The sequence below is a fragment of the Gouania willdenowi genome, chromosome 15 (assembly GCF_900634775.1).
Source record: "Gouania willdenowi chromosome 15, fGouWil2.1, whole genome shotgun sequence".
NCBI lineage: Eukaryota > Metazoa > Chordata > Actinopteri > Blenniiformes > Gobiesocidae > Gouania > Gouania willdenowi.
The window spans coordinates 76,328-92,591 of NC_041058.1; the positions used below are offsets into that span (position 1 = coordinate 76,328).

Here is a 16,264-nt window from a genome sequence, read left to right on the forward strand (position 1 = left end):
TGTGTGTGTGTGTGTTGTGTGTGTGTGTGTGTGTGTGTGTGTGTTGGACTCGGACCTGCTTCTTAACGAGTCATGATTCGGGACTCGGTTCGTTAACCCGGGTTAAGGTGCAGTCCTCCTGGTCGGTTTGACTCATTTCCGCGTCTCTAACTCTCTGCGCTATGTTCAGACTGGGTTCTCAGGTTAGGTCCAGGGTCCAGGCCTCGGTCCGTGGTTCGGCCCGGCTTGGCCCTGTGGTCCGGGTCTACAGCCAGGCCCCGGACCGGGACGATGACCCGGAGTTCTTCGGCATGGTGGAGGGCTTCTTCGACCGGGGGGCTGCGATCATTGAGGACAAGCTGGTGGAGGAGCTGAAGGGTCGAGAGAGTCCAGAACAGAAGAAGAACCGGGTCCAGGGGATCCTCCAGATCATCAAACCCTGTAACCACGTCCTCAGTCTGCATTTCCCCATCCGGAGAGACCACGGCCAGTGGGAGATGATCGAGGCTTACCGGGCCCAGCACAGCCAGCACCGGACCCCCTGCAAGGGAGGTAAACACTATTAATATATACATTAATATATACATAAATATATACTATTAATATATACTAATATACATTAATATATATATATATATATATACACAGCCAGCACCGGACCCCCTGCAAGGGAGGTAAATACTATTAATATATACATTAATATATATATATACATTATATACATTAATATATATATATATACTAATATATACACAGCCAGCACCGGACCCCCTGCAAGGGAGGTATACACTATGGTTCTATAGTAGTGGTTCTATAGTAGTAGGTTCTATAGTAGTGGTTCTATAGTAGTGGTGGTATAGCAGTGGTTCTATAGTAGTGGTTCTATAGTAGTGGTTCTATAGTACGGGTTCTATAACAGTGGTTCTATATAGTGGTTCTATAGTAGTGGTTCTATAGTAGTGTTCTATAGCAGTGGTTCTATAGTATGGTTCTATAGCAGTGGTTCTCTAGCAGTGGTTCTATAGTATGGGTTAGCAGTGGTTCTATAGCAGTGGTTGTATAGCAGTGGTTCTAGTAGTGGTTCTATAGCAGTGGTCTATAGCAGGGGTTCTATAGCAGTAGTGGTTCTATAGTAGTGGTTCTATAGCAGTGGTTTCTATAGTAGTGGTTCTATAGCGTGTTCTATAGCAGTGGTCTATAGTAGTGGTTCTATAGCAGTGGTTCTATAGTAGTGGTTCTATAGCAGTGGTTCTATAGCAGTGGTTGTCTATAGTAGTGGTTCTATAGCAGTGGTTCTATAGTATGGGTTAGCAGTGGTTCTATAGCAGTGGTTCTATAGTACGGGTTAGTAGTGGTTCTATAGCAGTGGTTCTATAGTAGTGGTTCTATAGCAGTGGTTCTATAGCAGTGGTTCTATAGCAGTGGTTCTATAGCAGTGGTTCTATAGCAGTGGTTCTATAGCAGTGGTTCTATAGTAGGGGTTTATAGCAGTGGTTCTATAGTAGTGGTTCTATAGCAGTGGTTCTATAGTAGTGGTTCTATAGCAGTGTTTCTATAGTAGTGGTTCTATAGCAGTGGTTCTATAGTAGTGGTTCTATAGCTAGTGGTTCTATAGCATTGGTTCTATAGTAGTGGTTGTATAGTCAGTGGTTCTATAGTAGTGGTTTTATAGTAGATAGTAGTGGTTCTATAGCAGTGGTTCTATTAGTAGTTGTTCTATTAGCAGTGGTTCTATAGCAGTGGTTCTATAGCAGTGGTTCTATAGTACGGGTTAGTAGTGGTTCTATAGTAGTGGTTGTATAGCAGTGGTTCTATAGTAGTGGTTCTATAGTAGTGGTTCTATAGTAGTGGTTGTATAGCAGTGTTCTATAGCAGTGGTTCTATAGTAGTGGTTGTATAGCAGTGGTTCTATAGTAGTGGTTCTATAGTAGTGGTTCTATAGTAGTGGTTCTATAGTAGTGGTTGTATAGTAGTGGTTCTATAGTAGTGGTTGTATAGCAGTGGTTCTATAGTAGTGGTTCTATAGTAGTGGTTCTATAGCAGTGGTTCTATAGTACGGGTTAGTAGTGGTTCTATAGTAGTGGTTCTATAGTAGTGGTTCTATAGTAGTGGTTGTATAGCAGTGGTTCTATAGCAGTGGTTCTATAGTAGTGGTTGTATAGCAGTGGTTCTATAGCAGTGGTTCTATAGTAGTGGTTCTATAGTAGTGGTTCTATAGCAGTGGTTCTATAGTAGTGGTTCTATAGTAGTGGTTCTATAGCAGTGGTTCTATAGTAGTGGTTCTATAGTAGTGGTTCTATAGCAGTGGTTCTATAGCAGTGGTTCTATAGTAGTGGTTCTATAGCAGTGGTTCTATAGTAGTGGTTCTATAGCAGTGGTTCTATAGCAGTGGTTCTATAGCAGTGGTTCTATAGTACGGGTTAGTAGTGGTTCTATAGTAGTGGTTGTATAGCAGTGGTTCTATAGTAGTGGTTCTATAGTAGTGGTTCTATAGCAGTGGTTCTATAGCAGTGGTTCTATAGTAGTGGTTCTATAGCAGTGGTTCTATAGCAGTGGTTCTATAGTACGGGTTCTATAACAGTGGTTCTATAGCAGTGGTTTTATAGTAGTGGTTTTATAGTAGTGGTTCTAGAGCAGTGGTTCTAGAGCAGTGGTTCTATAGTAGTGGTTCTATAGTAGTGGTTCTATAGCAGTGGTTCTATAGCAGTGGTTCTATAGCAGTGGTTCTATAGTAGTGGTTCTAGAGCAGTGGTTCTAGAGCAGTGGTTCTATAGTACGCGGGTTAGTAGTGGTTCTATAGTAGTTGGTTCTATAGTAGTGGTTCTATAGTAGTGGTTCTAGAGCAGTGGTTCTATAGTAGTGGTTCTATAGCAGTGGTTCTATAGCAGTGGTTCTATAGCAGTGGTTTCTGTAGTAGTGGTTCTAGAGCAGTGGTTCTATAGTAGTGGTTCTAGAGCAGTGGTTCTATAGCAGTGGTTCTAGAGCAGTGGTTCTAGAGCAGTGGTTCTATAGCAGTGGTTCTATAGCAGTGGTTTTATAGAGGTTCTGTTTTTGAACTGTTGGTGACACAGATGTGGATCAGGTCCAGGGTTCAATGGTCAACAGTGTGTTTACAGACTGGGTAACTAACTATGTCTGTGGCTCCGCCCACTGGTCTGTCCAATAACTGTGTGTGTGTGTGTGTGTGTGTGTGTGTGTGTGTGTGTGTGTGTGTGGTGTGTGTGTGTGTGTGTGTGTGTGTGTGTGTGTGTGTGTGTGTGTGTGTGTGTGTGTGTGTGTGTGGTGTGTGTGTGTGTGTGTGGTGTGTGTGCGCGCGCGCGCGCGTGTGTAGGTATCAGGTACAGCACTGATGTGTGTCTGGATGAAGTCAAAGCTCTCGCCTCATTGATGACATATAAATGTGCTGTAGTGGGTAAGTCAACCACACACACACACACACACCACACACTGTCCATCTGCTGTCCATTTCTGTTTCCATGGTAACTGATCAGATCTATTTCAGACGTTCCCTTTGGTGGGGCCAAAGCTGGAGGTGAAGATCAACCCCAAACTGTACTCGGTAAGCCCGCCCCCTCAGGTGGACACACACTAATAGTGTATAATACAATTTATTTTAGGACATTTAGAGATAAAACAAGTTAAAAACAAAGAAAAAGAAGCAGAAAGAACGTGTATAGATTTGAATAACGTATACTGTATAATTGAGAATAAGGACAATAACAGTGAGAGGGTAAACAGACGGGGGTCAGAGGGTACAGGAGGAGGAGCTGAAGGAGGAACAGGTGTGGACAGGTAGGAGGCGTGGCCTTAGAGGTTTTTTTTAACCTGTGACTTTTCATTTCTTACCTTTAGACCATTCAAGATATTCATTGGACTTGGAATACAATAAATAAGTGTAAAAATGAGGGGTGTAATAAAAGTTTTGACAGTAGTGTATGTATATACGTCCTCCACTAATAACTAATACTCACACACTGTAGAGAGACGACACAACACCAGTTGATTAAAAATAACCTTTTTTCATTTATTTGAGGTTTATGTTAGAGCTGCAGTAATATTGGGATTGTTATGAACAACTCTGTTTCCATAGGTTTATTTACTACACACACTACACACACTACAGGTGTTTGTCGTGTAGTGTGTGTAGTGTGTGTAGTGTGTGTGTAGGTACTGGGATGGGAGTGATTTTAGTTCATGTACTGAGTACGACCTGAAAGGTAGGATTTAAACCAGTTAGTCACACAGTAACACACACACACACACACACACACACTCACACACACACACACACAGTTACACACACACACACACAGTTACACACACACACACACACACACACACACACACACAGTTACACACACACACACAGTAACACACACACAGTAACACACACAGTAACACACACACACACACACACACACACACAGTTACACACACACACACACACAGTAACACACACACACACAACACACACACACAGTCACACACACACACACACACAGTTACACACACACACACACACACACACACACAGTTACACACACACACACACACAGTTACACACACACACACACACACACACACACACACAGTACACACACACACACACACACACACACACACACACCACACACACAGTAACACACACACAGTAACACACACACACAGTAACACACACTCAGTAACACACACACACACACACAGTAACACACACACACACAGTAACACACACACACAGTTACACACACACAGTAACACACACACACCAGTACACACACACACATTAACACAACATAAAAAAACACCACACACAGTAACACACACACACACACAGTAACACAAAAACACACAGTAACACACACACACACAGTAAAACACACACATAACACACCACACAGTAACACACACACCAGTAACACACAACAGTAACACACACACACAGTAACACACACACATACACACACACAGTTACACACACAGTAACACATACAGTAACAGTTAAACACAGTAACCGTAACACACACACAGTAACACACACAGTAACACACACACATAACACACACACAGTACACACACACACAGTACACAACACACACAGTAACACACACCATTAACACACACCACGTACAACACACCACAGTAACACACACACAGTAACACACACACAGTTACACACAAACACAGTAACACACACACACAGTTAACACACACACAGTAACACACACACACAGTACACACACACTACACATACACACAGTACACACCACATTAAACACACACACACAGTAACACACACACACAAGTAACACACACACACACACACACACATGTATATAAACACACACACACAAGTGACACACACAAGTGACACACACACAGTAACACACACACAGTAACACACACACAGTAACACACACACACAGTTACACACACACAGTAACACACACACACAGTTACACACACACACACACACAGTTACACACACACAGTAACACACACACCAGTAACACACACACAGTAACACACACACAGTTACACACACACAGTAACACGCACACACAGTTACACACACACACACACAGTAACACACACACACAGTAGCACACACACACACAGTTACACACACACAGTAACACACACACAGTAACACACACACACAGTAACACACACACACACACACACACACACAGTAACACACACACAGTAACACACACACACAGTTACACACACACAGTAACACACACACACACAGTAACACACACACAGTAACACACACACACGTAACACACACACACAGTAACACACACACACAGTTACACACACACACAGTAACACACACACACACAGTAACACACACACACAGTAACACACACACACAGTAACACACACACACACAGTAACACACACACACATTAACACACACACACAGTTACACACACACACAGTAACACACACACACACAGTAACACACACACACAGTAACACACACAGTAACACACACACAGTAACACACACACAGTTACACACACACAGTAACACACACACACAGAAACACACACACAGTAACACACACACACAGTAGCACACACACACAGTTACACACACACAGTAACCACACACAGTAACAACACACACAGTTACACACACACACAATACACACACACAGTTAACACACACACACAGTAACACACACACACATTAGACACACAGTACACACACACAGGAAAACAAAAACACCAGTAACACACACACACAGTAACACACACACAGTACCCAAACCCCACACAAGTAAACACACACACACAGTACACACACACACAGTACACACACACACACACAGTTACACACACACAGTAACACCGCACACACACACACACACAGTAACACACACACACATTAACACCACACACAGTTACACACACACACAGTAACACACACACACAGTAAACACACACAACAGTATAACACACACACACAGTAACACACACACACAGTTACACACACACACAGTAACACACACACACACACAGTACACCACACAACACACACAGTAACACACACACACAGTTAAACACACCACAGTAACACACACACAGTAACACACACACACAGTTACACACACACAGTAACACACACACACAAGTGACACACACACCCAAGTAACACACACACACACACACACACAAGTAACACACACACACCCAAGTAACACACACACACCCAAGTAACACACAAGTAACACACACAAACAAGTAACACACACACAAGTAACACACACACACCCAAGTAACACACACACACAGTAACACACACAGTAACACACACACATTAACACACACACACAGTTACACAGTAACACACACACACAGTAACACACACACAGTAACACACACACACACACAGTAACACACACACACAGTAACACACACACACAGTAACACACACACAGTAACACACACACACACACAGTAACACACACACACAGTAACACACACACACAGTAACACACACACAGTAACACACACACAGTAACACACACACAGTAACACACACACACAGTAACACACACACAGTAACACACACACACACACACACAGACACAGTAACACACACAGTAACACACACACACAGTAACACACACACACACAGTAACACACACTCACAGTAACACACACGCAGTAACACACACACAGTAACACACACACAGTAACACACACACAGTAACACACACACACACACACACAGTAACACACACACACACACACACACAGTAACACACACACACACACACACACACAGTAACACACACACACAGTAACACACACACACAGTAACACACACACAGTAACACACACACACAGTAACACACACACACAGTAACACACACACACACACAGTAACACACACACACACAGTAACACACACACACACACACACATTAACACACACACACATTAACACACACACACATTAACACACACACACACAGTAACACACACACACAGTAACACACACACATTAACACACACACACAGTAACACACACACACAGTAACACACACACACATTAACACACACACACATTAACACACTCACACATTAACACACACACACAGTAACACACACACACACATTAACACACACACACAGTAACACACACACACATTAACACACACACACATTAACACACACACACACACACAGTAACACACACACATAGTAACACACACACACAGTAACACACACACAGTAACACACACACACAGTAACACACACACACAGTAACACACACACACACAGTAACACACACACACAGTAACACACACACACACAGTAACACACACACACAGTAACACACACACACAGTAACACACACACACACACACAGTAACACACACACACACACAGTAACACACACACACACACAGTAACACACACACACACACACACACACACACAGTAACACACACACACACACACACACACACACAGTAACACACACACACACACAGTAACACACACACACACACACACACACACACACAGTAACACACACACAGTAACACACACACACACACACACACACACAGTAACACACACACACATTAACACACACACAGTAACACACACACACATTAACACACACACACAGTAACACACACACATTAACACACTGACCTGTTTTCTGTGTTTGTTGGTCAGTAAATATTTGATTGCCCTTATCTCTCTCTCTCTCTCTCTGACACGTGTAGCTGTGCTGACCTCTGACCTCTCACTGTGTGTGTGTGTGTGGTGTGTGTGTCTGTGTGTGTGTGTGTGTGTGTGTGTGTGTGTGTGTGTGTGTGTGTGTGTGTGTGTGTGTGTGTTGTGTGTGTGTGTGTGTGTTACTGTGTGTGTGTGTGTGTTACTGTGTGTGTGTGTGTGTGTGTGTGTGTGTGTTGTGTGTTACTGTGTGTGTGTGTGTGTCAGGATGGGGAGTTGGAGAAGATCACTCGCAGACTGACCATTGAACTCGCCAAGAAAGGCTTCATTGGTGACTTCATTGATTCATTTATTCACATGTTCATACGTTCACACACATCTACAGCTGCATTAGTGTGTGTGTGTGTGTGTGTGTGTGTGTGTGTGTGTGTGTGTGTGTGTGCGTGTGTGTGTGTGTGTGTGTAGGTCCTGGGATTGATGTTCCTGCTCCAGATATGAGCACTGGAGAGAGAGAAATGTCATGGATTGCAGACACTTTTGCCACTACAATGGGATACAATGTGAGTGTGTGTGTGTGTACATATGTGTGTGTGTACGTGTGTGTGTACATGTGTGTGTGTACGTGTGTGTACGTGTGTGTGTGTACATGTGTGTGTACGTGTGTGCGTGTGTACGTGTGTGTGTACATGTGTGTGTGTGTGTACATGTGTGTGTACATGTGTGTGTACATGTGTGTGTACATGTGTGTGTGTACATGTGTGTGTACGTGTGTGCGTGTGTACGTGTGTGTGTACGTGTGTGTGTACGTGTGTGTATGTGTGTGTGTATGTGTGTGTGTGTACATGTGTGTGTACGTGTGTGTGTACATGTGTGTGTGTGTGTACATGTGTGTGTACATGTGTGTGTACGTGTGTGTACATGTGTGTGTACGTGTGTGTGCATACGTAGACGCAGGCTTCATCAGCTGACTGTAGATCAGTCTATCAGATATAAATCTATATCTTTCCTACATGATGTCATCAGTAAATAAATTAATTAATTTATCATTATCTATCAATGGGAAGATCATTTTATGAGAGATCTGATTGGTCAGGAGGCGGAGCTTTAGGTCTCACTAACATCTAAGCCAGAGAAAGACCTGGTTACGACCAGGTTAGCCGTTCAGCATTAGTTGCCATAGTGATTAAGCTCCAGCTAGCTTTGTAGTCCAACACACACTGATTAAATCCTGGAAGTTAGCGTGATAGCAGGTCATCTAGATTAGTAGCTTTCCCCCTCTATGGATGTGTTTTTAAAGCTCTTTTAATAATAAAGACGTTATTGTGTGTGACATCATGGCCACGCCCCTAGCAGACAACTAAACATGATGGAGGAGAAATGGATGGAACCACCTTTGGGTCCAGTGTGTAAAACAATTTGTCTTTATCACAGACAGAGATATTTTAAAGCTGTGGTTCACTGTGTCCATCGTCCACCACCATGTAGTGTTAGCTCGTTAGCATTAGCTCGTTAGCATTAGCTCTGCAGAAGCCTCATGATAACCATCAACCACTGCTCATTTAACCTCAACACATCAATGTTAATATTATTATTTTGTTTTTTGATGTATAAAATAATCTAAAGTTGTGTGTGTGTGTGTGTGTGTGTGTGTGTGTGTGTGTGTAGGACATCAATGCTAATGCCTGTGTGACGGGTAAACCCATCAGTCAGGGAGGGATCCATGGGCGAATCTCAGCCACAGGTCGAGGCGTGTTCCACGGGATAGAGAACTTCATCAACGAGGCTTCATACATGAGCAAAGTGGGAATGATTCCAGGATTCCATGAGAAGACCTTCATCGTACAGGTACACACACAGTAACACACACACCCTATTAGGTCTATTAGGTGTGTACCCTGTGCTGTGTCTACAGGGTTTTGGTAACGTTGGCCTTCACACGATGCGCTATCTTCATCGTTTTGGAGCCAAATGTGTTGGTGTTGGAGAACTGGACGGAAACATCTGGAACCCGAACGGCATCGACCCCAAAGAACTGGAGAACTACAAACTGGTGTGTTCTGGTTTTGTCTCATGTGGACTGATGGGTGTCTCTCTATTGTTGCTAACGTACAGGCTAACCTCTATTGTTGCTAACGTACAGGCTAACCTCTATTGTTGCTAACGTACAGGCTAACCTCTATTGTTGCTAACGTACAGGCTAACCTCTATTGTTGCTAACGTACAGGCTAACCTCTATTGTTGCTAACAGTCCAGGCTAACCTCTATTGTTGCTAACAGTCCAGGCTAACCTCTATCGTTGCTAACAGTGCAGGCTAACCTCTATTGTTGCTAACGTGCAGGCTAACCTCTATCGTTGCTAACGTGCAGGCTAACCTCTATTGTTGCTAACGGTGCAGGCTAACCTCTATTGTTGCTAACGGGGCAGGCTAACCTCTATTGTTGCTAACGGTGCAGGCTACCTCTATTGTTGCTACCGGTTGCAGGCCTAACCTCTATTGTTGCTAACGTGCAGGCTAACCTCTATTGTTGCTAACAGTCCAGGCTAACCTCTATTCTTGCTAACAGTCCAGGCTAACCTCTATTGTTGCTACCAGTGCAGGCTAACCTCTATCATTTCTAACGTGCAGGCTAACCTCTATTGTTGCTAGCGGTGCAGGCTAACCTCTATTGTTGCTAACGTACAGGCTAACCTCTATTGTTGCTAACGTACAGGCTAACCTCTATTGTTGCTAACGTACAGGCTAACCTCTATTGTTGCTAACGTACCGGCTAACCTCTATTGTTGCTAACAGTCCAGGCTAACCTCTATTGTTGCTAACAGTCCAGGCTAACCTCTATCGTTGCTAACAGTGCAGGCTAACCTCTATCGTTGCTAACGTGCAGGCTAACCTCTATCGTTGCTAACGTGCAGGCTAACCTCTATTGTTGCTAACGGTGCAGGCTAACCTCTATTGTTGCTAACGGTGCAGGCTAACCTCTATTGTTGCTAACGGTGCAGGCTAACCTCTATTGTTGCTAACGGTGCAGGCTAACCTCTATTGTTGCTAACAGTCCAGGCTAACCTCTATTCTTGCTAACAGTCCAGGCTAACCTCTATTGTTGCTAACAGTCCAGGCTAACCTCTATCGTTGCTAACGTGCAGGCTAACCTCTATCGTTGCTAACGTGCAGGCTAACCTCTATTGTTGCTAACGGTGCAGGCTAACCTCTATCATTTCTAACGTGCAGGCTAACCTCTATTGTTGCTAGCGGTGCAGGCTAACCTCTATTGTTGCTAACGGTGCAGGCTAACGGGACCATTGTGGGCTTCCCTGGCTCCGCCCCCCTATGAGGGGGACATCCTGGAGGCTGAGTGTGATATCCTGATTCCTGCTGCAGGAGAGAAACAGCTCACTAAGAGCAACGCTCACCGTATCAAGGCCAAGGTAACCAATCAGTAAGCAGTGTGTGTCACCTGACCCCTCTCAGCCAATCAATGAGCAGTGTGTGTCTCTCTTCAGATCATTGCTGAAGGAGCCAATGGGCCGACCACTCCTGCAGCAGATCGGATCTTCTTAGAGAGAAACATCATGGTTTTCCCAGTCAGTGCTTCACACACACACACACACACACACACACACACACACACAAACTTGCTGTCTTTATTTACGCAGTGTGTGTGTGTGTGTGTGTGTGTGTGTGTGTGTGTGTGTGTGTGTGTGTGTGTGTGTGTGTGTATCAGGACTTGTTCCTAAATGCTGGGGGCGTGACCGTGTCCTACTTTGAATGGTTGAAGAATCTGAACCATGTGAGCTACGGACGTCTGACCTTCAAATATGAGAGGGATTCAAACTACCACCTGCTCAGTGAGTGTGTGTGTGTGTGTGTGTGTGTCAGCGTGAGTGTGTGTGTAATTGTGTGTACTTTACTCCTAGTGTCTGTTCAGGAGAGCTTAGAGAGTAAGTTTGGTAAACATGGAGGATCCATTCCTGTTGTTCCTACGTCAGAGTTTCAGGCTCGAATCGCTGTGAGTTTCCCATTGGTTACTGTCACTCTGTTGTTGTTGTTGTTTATGTCCAGAGGGGTGTTCCATAAAGGAGGTTTAACAAACTCTGAGTCTATCCATAAACTCTAGGTCAACATACCCTCCATGGTAAACTCTGTGTATCTGATTCATTACAGCTGGTATGAAGTGGATCAATAAACCTATTTAAACCTAAACACGTGCCATAAAAAGCTATCATTGATTGAGCAGTGATAACATGAGCTACCATGACAACCACCCAGAATAGAGTGATTTATTCACCGTGATGGTGAAATAATCAGGTGTTTATAGAGGAATATGAACCTGTTCACACTGAACGTCACTTCAGAGACGATAGTTGCTTAAATCACCCGTGATTAGTCACTTTTTGGTCACTTCATCACTTCATTGACGTAACGACCGGGAAATTATATGAATAATATTATATGTGTCTGTGGAGGCGGGGCATCATCGCTGGGAGGGCTGATCACTTCTTCTACAGTCGTACGTTTACAGCACTTATCATAGACAGCTCTACCTGTACTTATGGTTTAAATGATCAACTTATAGAGTTTATAAAGGATGAGTTCACTCACATTATAAAGATCATTGTAAGGTGTGTTTAAGGAGTATTCCACTTTCATTGGCCCAGTAAGTAGAGGAAGTGTACAGCCCTCCCACTACAGTGGCTATAAATACAGCGACGGCCGCCTGACGTCATTTATATTGATTTTTAATGTAATGTAGTCACAGAGTTGTATTTCAGTAACATTCATATATTGATCTTGGATCATTTTAAGAAATAATGTAAATGTGGAGCCTTAAATGTGTAACTGAGTATTCCATTCCTGAAGGCGAGGTATGTTCTTCTCTGAGTATGTTAGTGTTCCAACAAAGATGATGGTGAACTTCTACAGCTCCATCATCCAGTCCATCCTCTGCTCCTCCATCACCATCTGGTACCTGCAGCTACAGCCAAGGACAAGGCCAGACTGCAGCGTATCATCCACTCTGCAGAGAAGGTCATCGGCTACAATCTGCCCTCCTTCCAGGACCTGAACCCCTCCAGGACCTGTTCCCTCCAGGACCTGTTCCCCTCCAGGACCTGAACCCCTCCAGGACCTGAACCCCTCCAGGATTCTGAGGCGTGCAGGAAAGATTGTGGCTGACTCCTCCCACCCCGGTCACAAACTGTTTCAATCTCTCCTTCTGGAAGGAGGTTTAGGTCCATCAGGACCAGAACCTCCAGACACAAAAAACAGCTTCTTTTTTGTTTTGTGCACCAACTACAAAGACAAATTCCTTGTACTGTCCTTAAAACTGTACATGGCCATTAAAAACATTTCTGATGTTACCATGGTACGTTCTCTATGAACTAAACCTGGTCACTGGCAGGTTTAGTATAAGAAACCCTGAGTTTCTACCTGGCTCCGCCCACCTGAACACACTTCTCAAAGAACACTTTAAAGAACCTTGACAGTCTTTTCTGACACACATTAGTGACATCACACACCACAGACGTGCTCACATCATTACTAATGTTATGCTGCGCAAGGTTTTTTTTTTTTTTTTAAATCAAACGGTAGTTTTTTTTTATAACACTAGTACAGTGCCCGTTGGAAGTATGTATTCATATAGTGGGAGGAGCTTAAGTAGAGTTGTCAATTATGTCTAAATGAGTATGTGTGTGAAGGTTGTATGTACATAGATACGTACATACTGTACTCTAGTGTTATAAAGGCTTTATTTGTGTGTGTGATTTATCTGGTTTAATTCTATAAAACATGAACATAATAAATGTGTTTGTTGTTTTTTACTCATTTATATGTATTTTTTTTTTGCTTGGTGTATTTTTCTGTAATGTATGTTTTTTTGGAGTCATTATGTGTATTTTTGTTTCGTTCTATTTTCTTTTTGTGCATTTTTTGTATAATTAACCCTAACCCAGCCCTCCCAGCGATGATGCCCCGCCTCCACAGACACATATAGTATTATTCATATAATTTCCTGGTCGTTACGTCAATGAAGTGATGAAGCGACCAAAAAGTGACTAATCACAGGTGATTTAAGTAACTATCATCTCTGAAGTGACGTTCAGTGTGAACACCTTTAGAACAGGTTCATATTCCTCTATAAACACCTGATTATTTCACCATCACGGTGAATAAATCACTCTATTCTGGGTGGTTGTCATGGTAGCTCATGTTATCACTGCTCAATCAATGATAGCTTTTTTTGGCACGTGTGCACGTCATTAACCCAAGGTTTAAATAGGTTGATTGATCCACTTCATACCAGCTGTAATGAATCAGATACACAGAGTTTACCATGGAGGGTATGTTGACCTAGAGTTTATGGATAGACTCAGAGTTTGTTAAACCTCCTTTATGGAACACACCTCTGGTATGTTGTTGATGTTGTTGACATGTTTGTTTGTGTTCAGGGAGCCTCTGAGAAAGACATTGTCCACTCAGGCCTGGCATACACCATGGAGCGCTCAGCCAGGGTAACACACACACACACACACACACACACACAGGTCACTCAATGACCTCTGACCTTTTTCTGCAGCAAATCATGCGCACAGCGAACAAATACAACCTGGGTTTGGACCTGAGGACGGCGGCGTACGCTAACGCTATAGAGAAAGTGTTCAAGGTTTATAATGAGGCTGGACTCATCCTCACCTGATCTTCATCATCATCATCATCATCATCAACAGATGCTCTATTAAAGCTTTCTATATGTTACACACACACACACACACCATCATCATCTCTGACCTATTCAGGTGAGGTCTGCCTACCTCACCTCTGACCTTGTTTACCTAGTTGACCTGTTACCGTGGTTACCGTGTGTTTACCATGTATGAGAAGTGGACAGAAGTGTGTGGACACCTTTAAACCAATTTATTTTATACTTTTACAAACATTTAATATCAAACTGTCTCAGGACATAAAATCATAATCATTTTGCTGCTCTTTGCACATTTTAAAGACACAAAGTGCCTTAAATGTAACCAATCAGCTTCAGCTTTACTATACAGCGCCTCCTGGTGGCTACGCTCAGTACTTCTTCTCAGGGTTTGATACTTTTTTACAATAAACTCTGAACAATCTGTGTGTGAGATCTCTTAACTCAGTGGTTCTCAACCTTTTCAGGTCCTGACCCTCCAAAATAAAGGTCCCAGAGAGTGGGGACCCTCCAAAATAAAGGTCCCATAGAGCGAAGACCCTCCAAAATAAAGGTCCCATAGAGCGAGGACCCTCCAAAATAAAGGTCCCATAGAGCGGGGACCCTCCAAAATAAAGGTCCCATAGAGCAGGGACCCTCCAAAATAAAGGTCCATAGAGCAGGGACCCTCCAAAATAAAGGTCCCATAGAGCAGGGACCTCCACTGTAGCTGAAGGTGGTTGAACACATTGAACATTGAAGAACAGTCATGTGGAGACAGGACCATCTATAAGGGGGAATAAAGGAGAGATTTTTGGGGTCCATCCATAAAGTCAGTAAAATGATGGTTTATTGTTCTATGAATCTGTGATAACCACATTTATTTATTCATCTGAATAATATCCACTGTTATCCAGGAACGTTTATTATTATTATTATAATCATCTTAAAGATGGAAATCCTGGTTTTAATCATTAATAAAATGGTTCAAAGTGAATAAAAATGGTGGAAAAGGAGGTGAAATGAGATTTAAAAACCACAGAAACTGGTTAAAAGTTATAAATTAAAGTGGATAAAAACAGACAGAAAAAGTAGTGAAAAGGGTTCAAATTGTTAATATTAGAACATTTAGTTTAAACTGGTAAATAATGGTCATGACAAATGGTGAATGTGGTTAAATTGGTAAAAATAATGATGAAATCTGGTGAAAAGAGGTTAAAAGTGACAATAATGATCAATATATGTGACATTAGGTGTAAAAGTGGTAGAAATGCTTTATAAGTGATGAACGTGTCTGGAAAGTAGAAAAATGTGTAGAAAAGTCATTAAAATGTGATGTAGAAATGTCAGAAATGTATCAAAATACATTAAAAGGAGCAAAAATATGGTAAGAAAAAGTGATTAAAATA

General features: G+C 42.8%; 2 protein-coding genes across 2 annotated transcripts in view; one reads left to right on the plus strand and one right to left on the minus strand.

Annotated features, from left to right (window-relative positions):
* The window catches only part of shld2 (shieldin complex subunit 2), a 10,573-nt gene extending 10,361 nt beyond the window's left edge, over positions 1–212 (minus strand). Inside the window, exon 1 of the mRNA XM_028469111.1 lies at positions 56–212. The gene's annotated coding sequence lies outside the window, so the exon portion shown is untranslated. The remainder of the gene's footprint in view (positions 1–55) is intronic.
* Positions 57–15,300, plus strand: LOC114477044 (glutamate dehydrogenase, mitochondrial-like). Its single transcript, XM_028469115.1, is given in 15 exon segments — positions 57–531; positions 3,311–3,391; positions 3,482–3,510; positions 3,512–3,538; positions 8,448–8,511; positions 8,646–8,740; positions 9,846–10,025; positions 10,093–10,230; positions 11,466–11,498; positions 11,500–11,604; positions 11,680–11,760; positions 11,901–12,024; positions 12,094–12,185; positions 14,626–14,688; positions 14,754–15,300. Coding segments are annotated over 15 exon segments (1,602 nt in total). The 5' UTR covers positions 57–161; the 3' UTR covers positions 14,874–15,300.
* Positions 15,301–16,264: the final 964 nt, after the last annotated feature.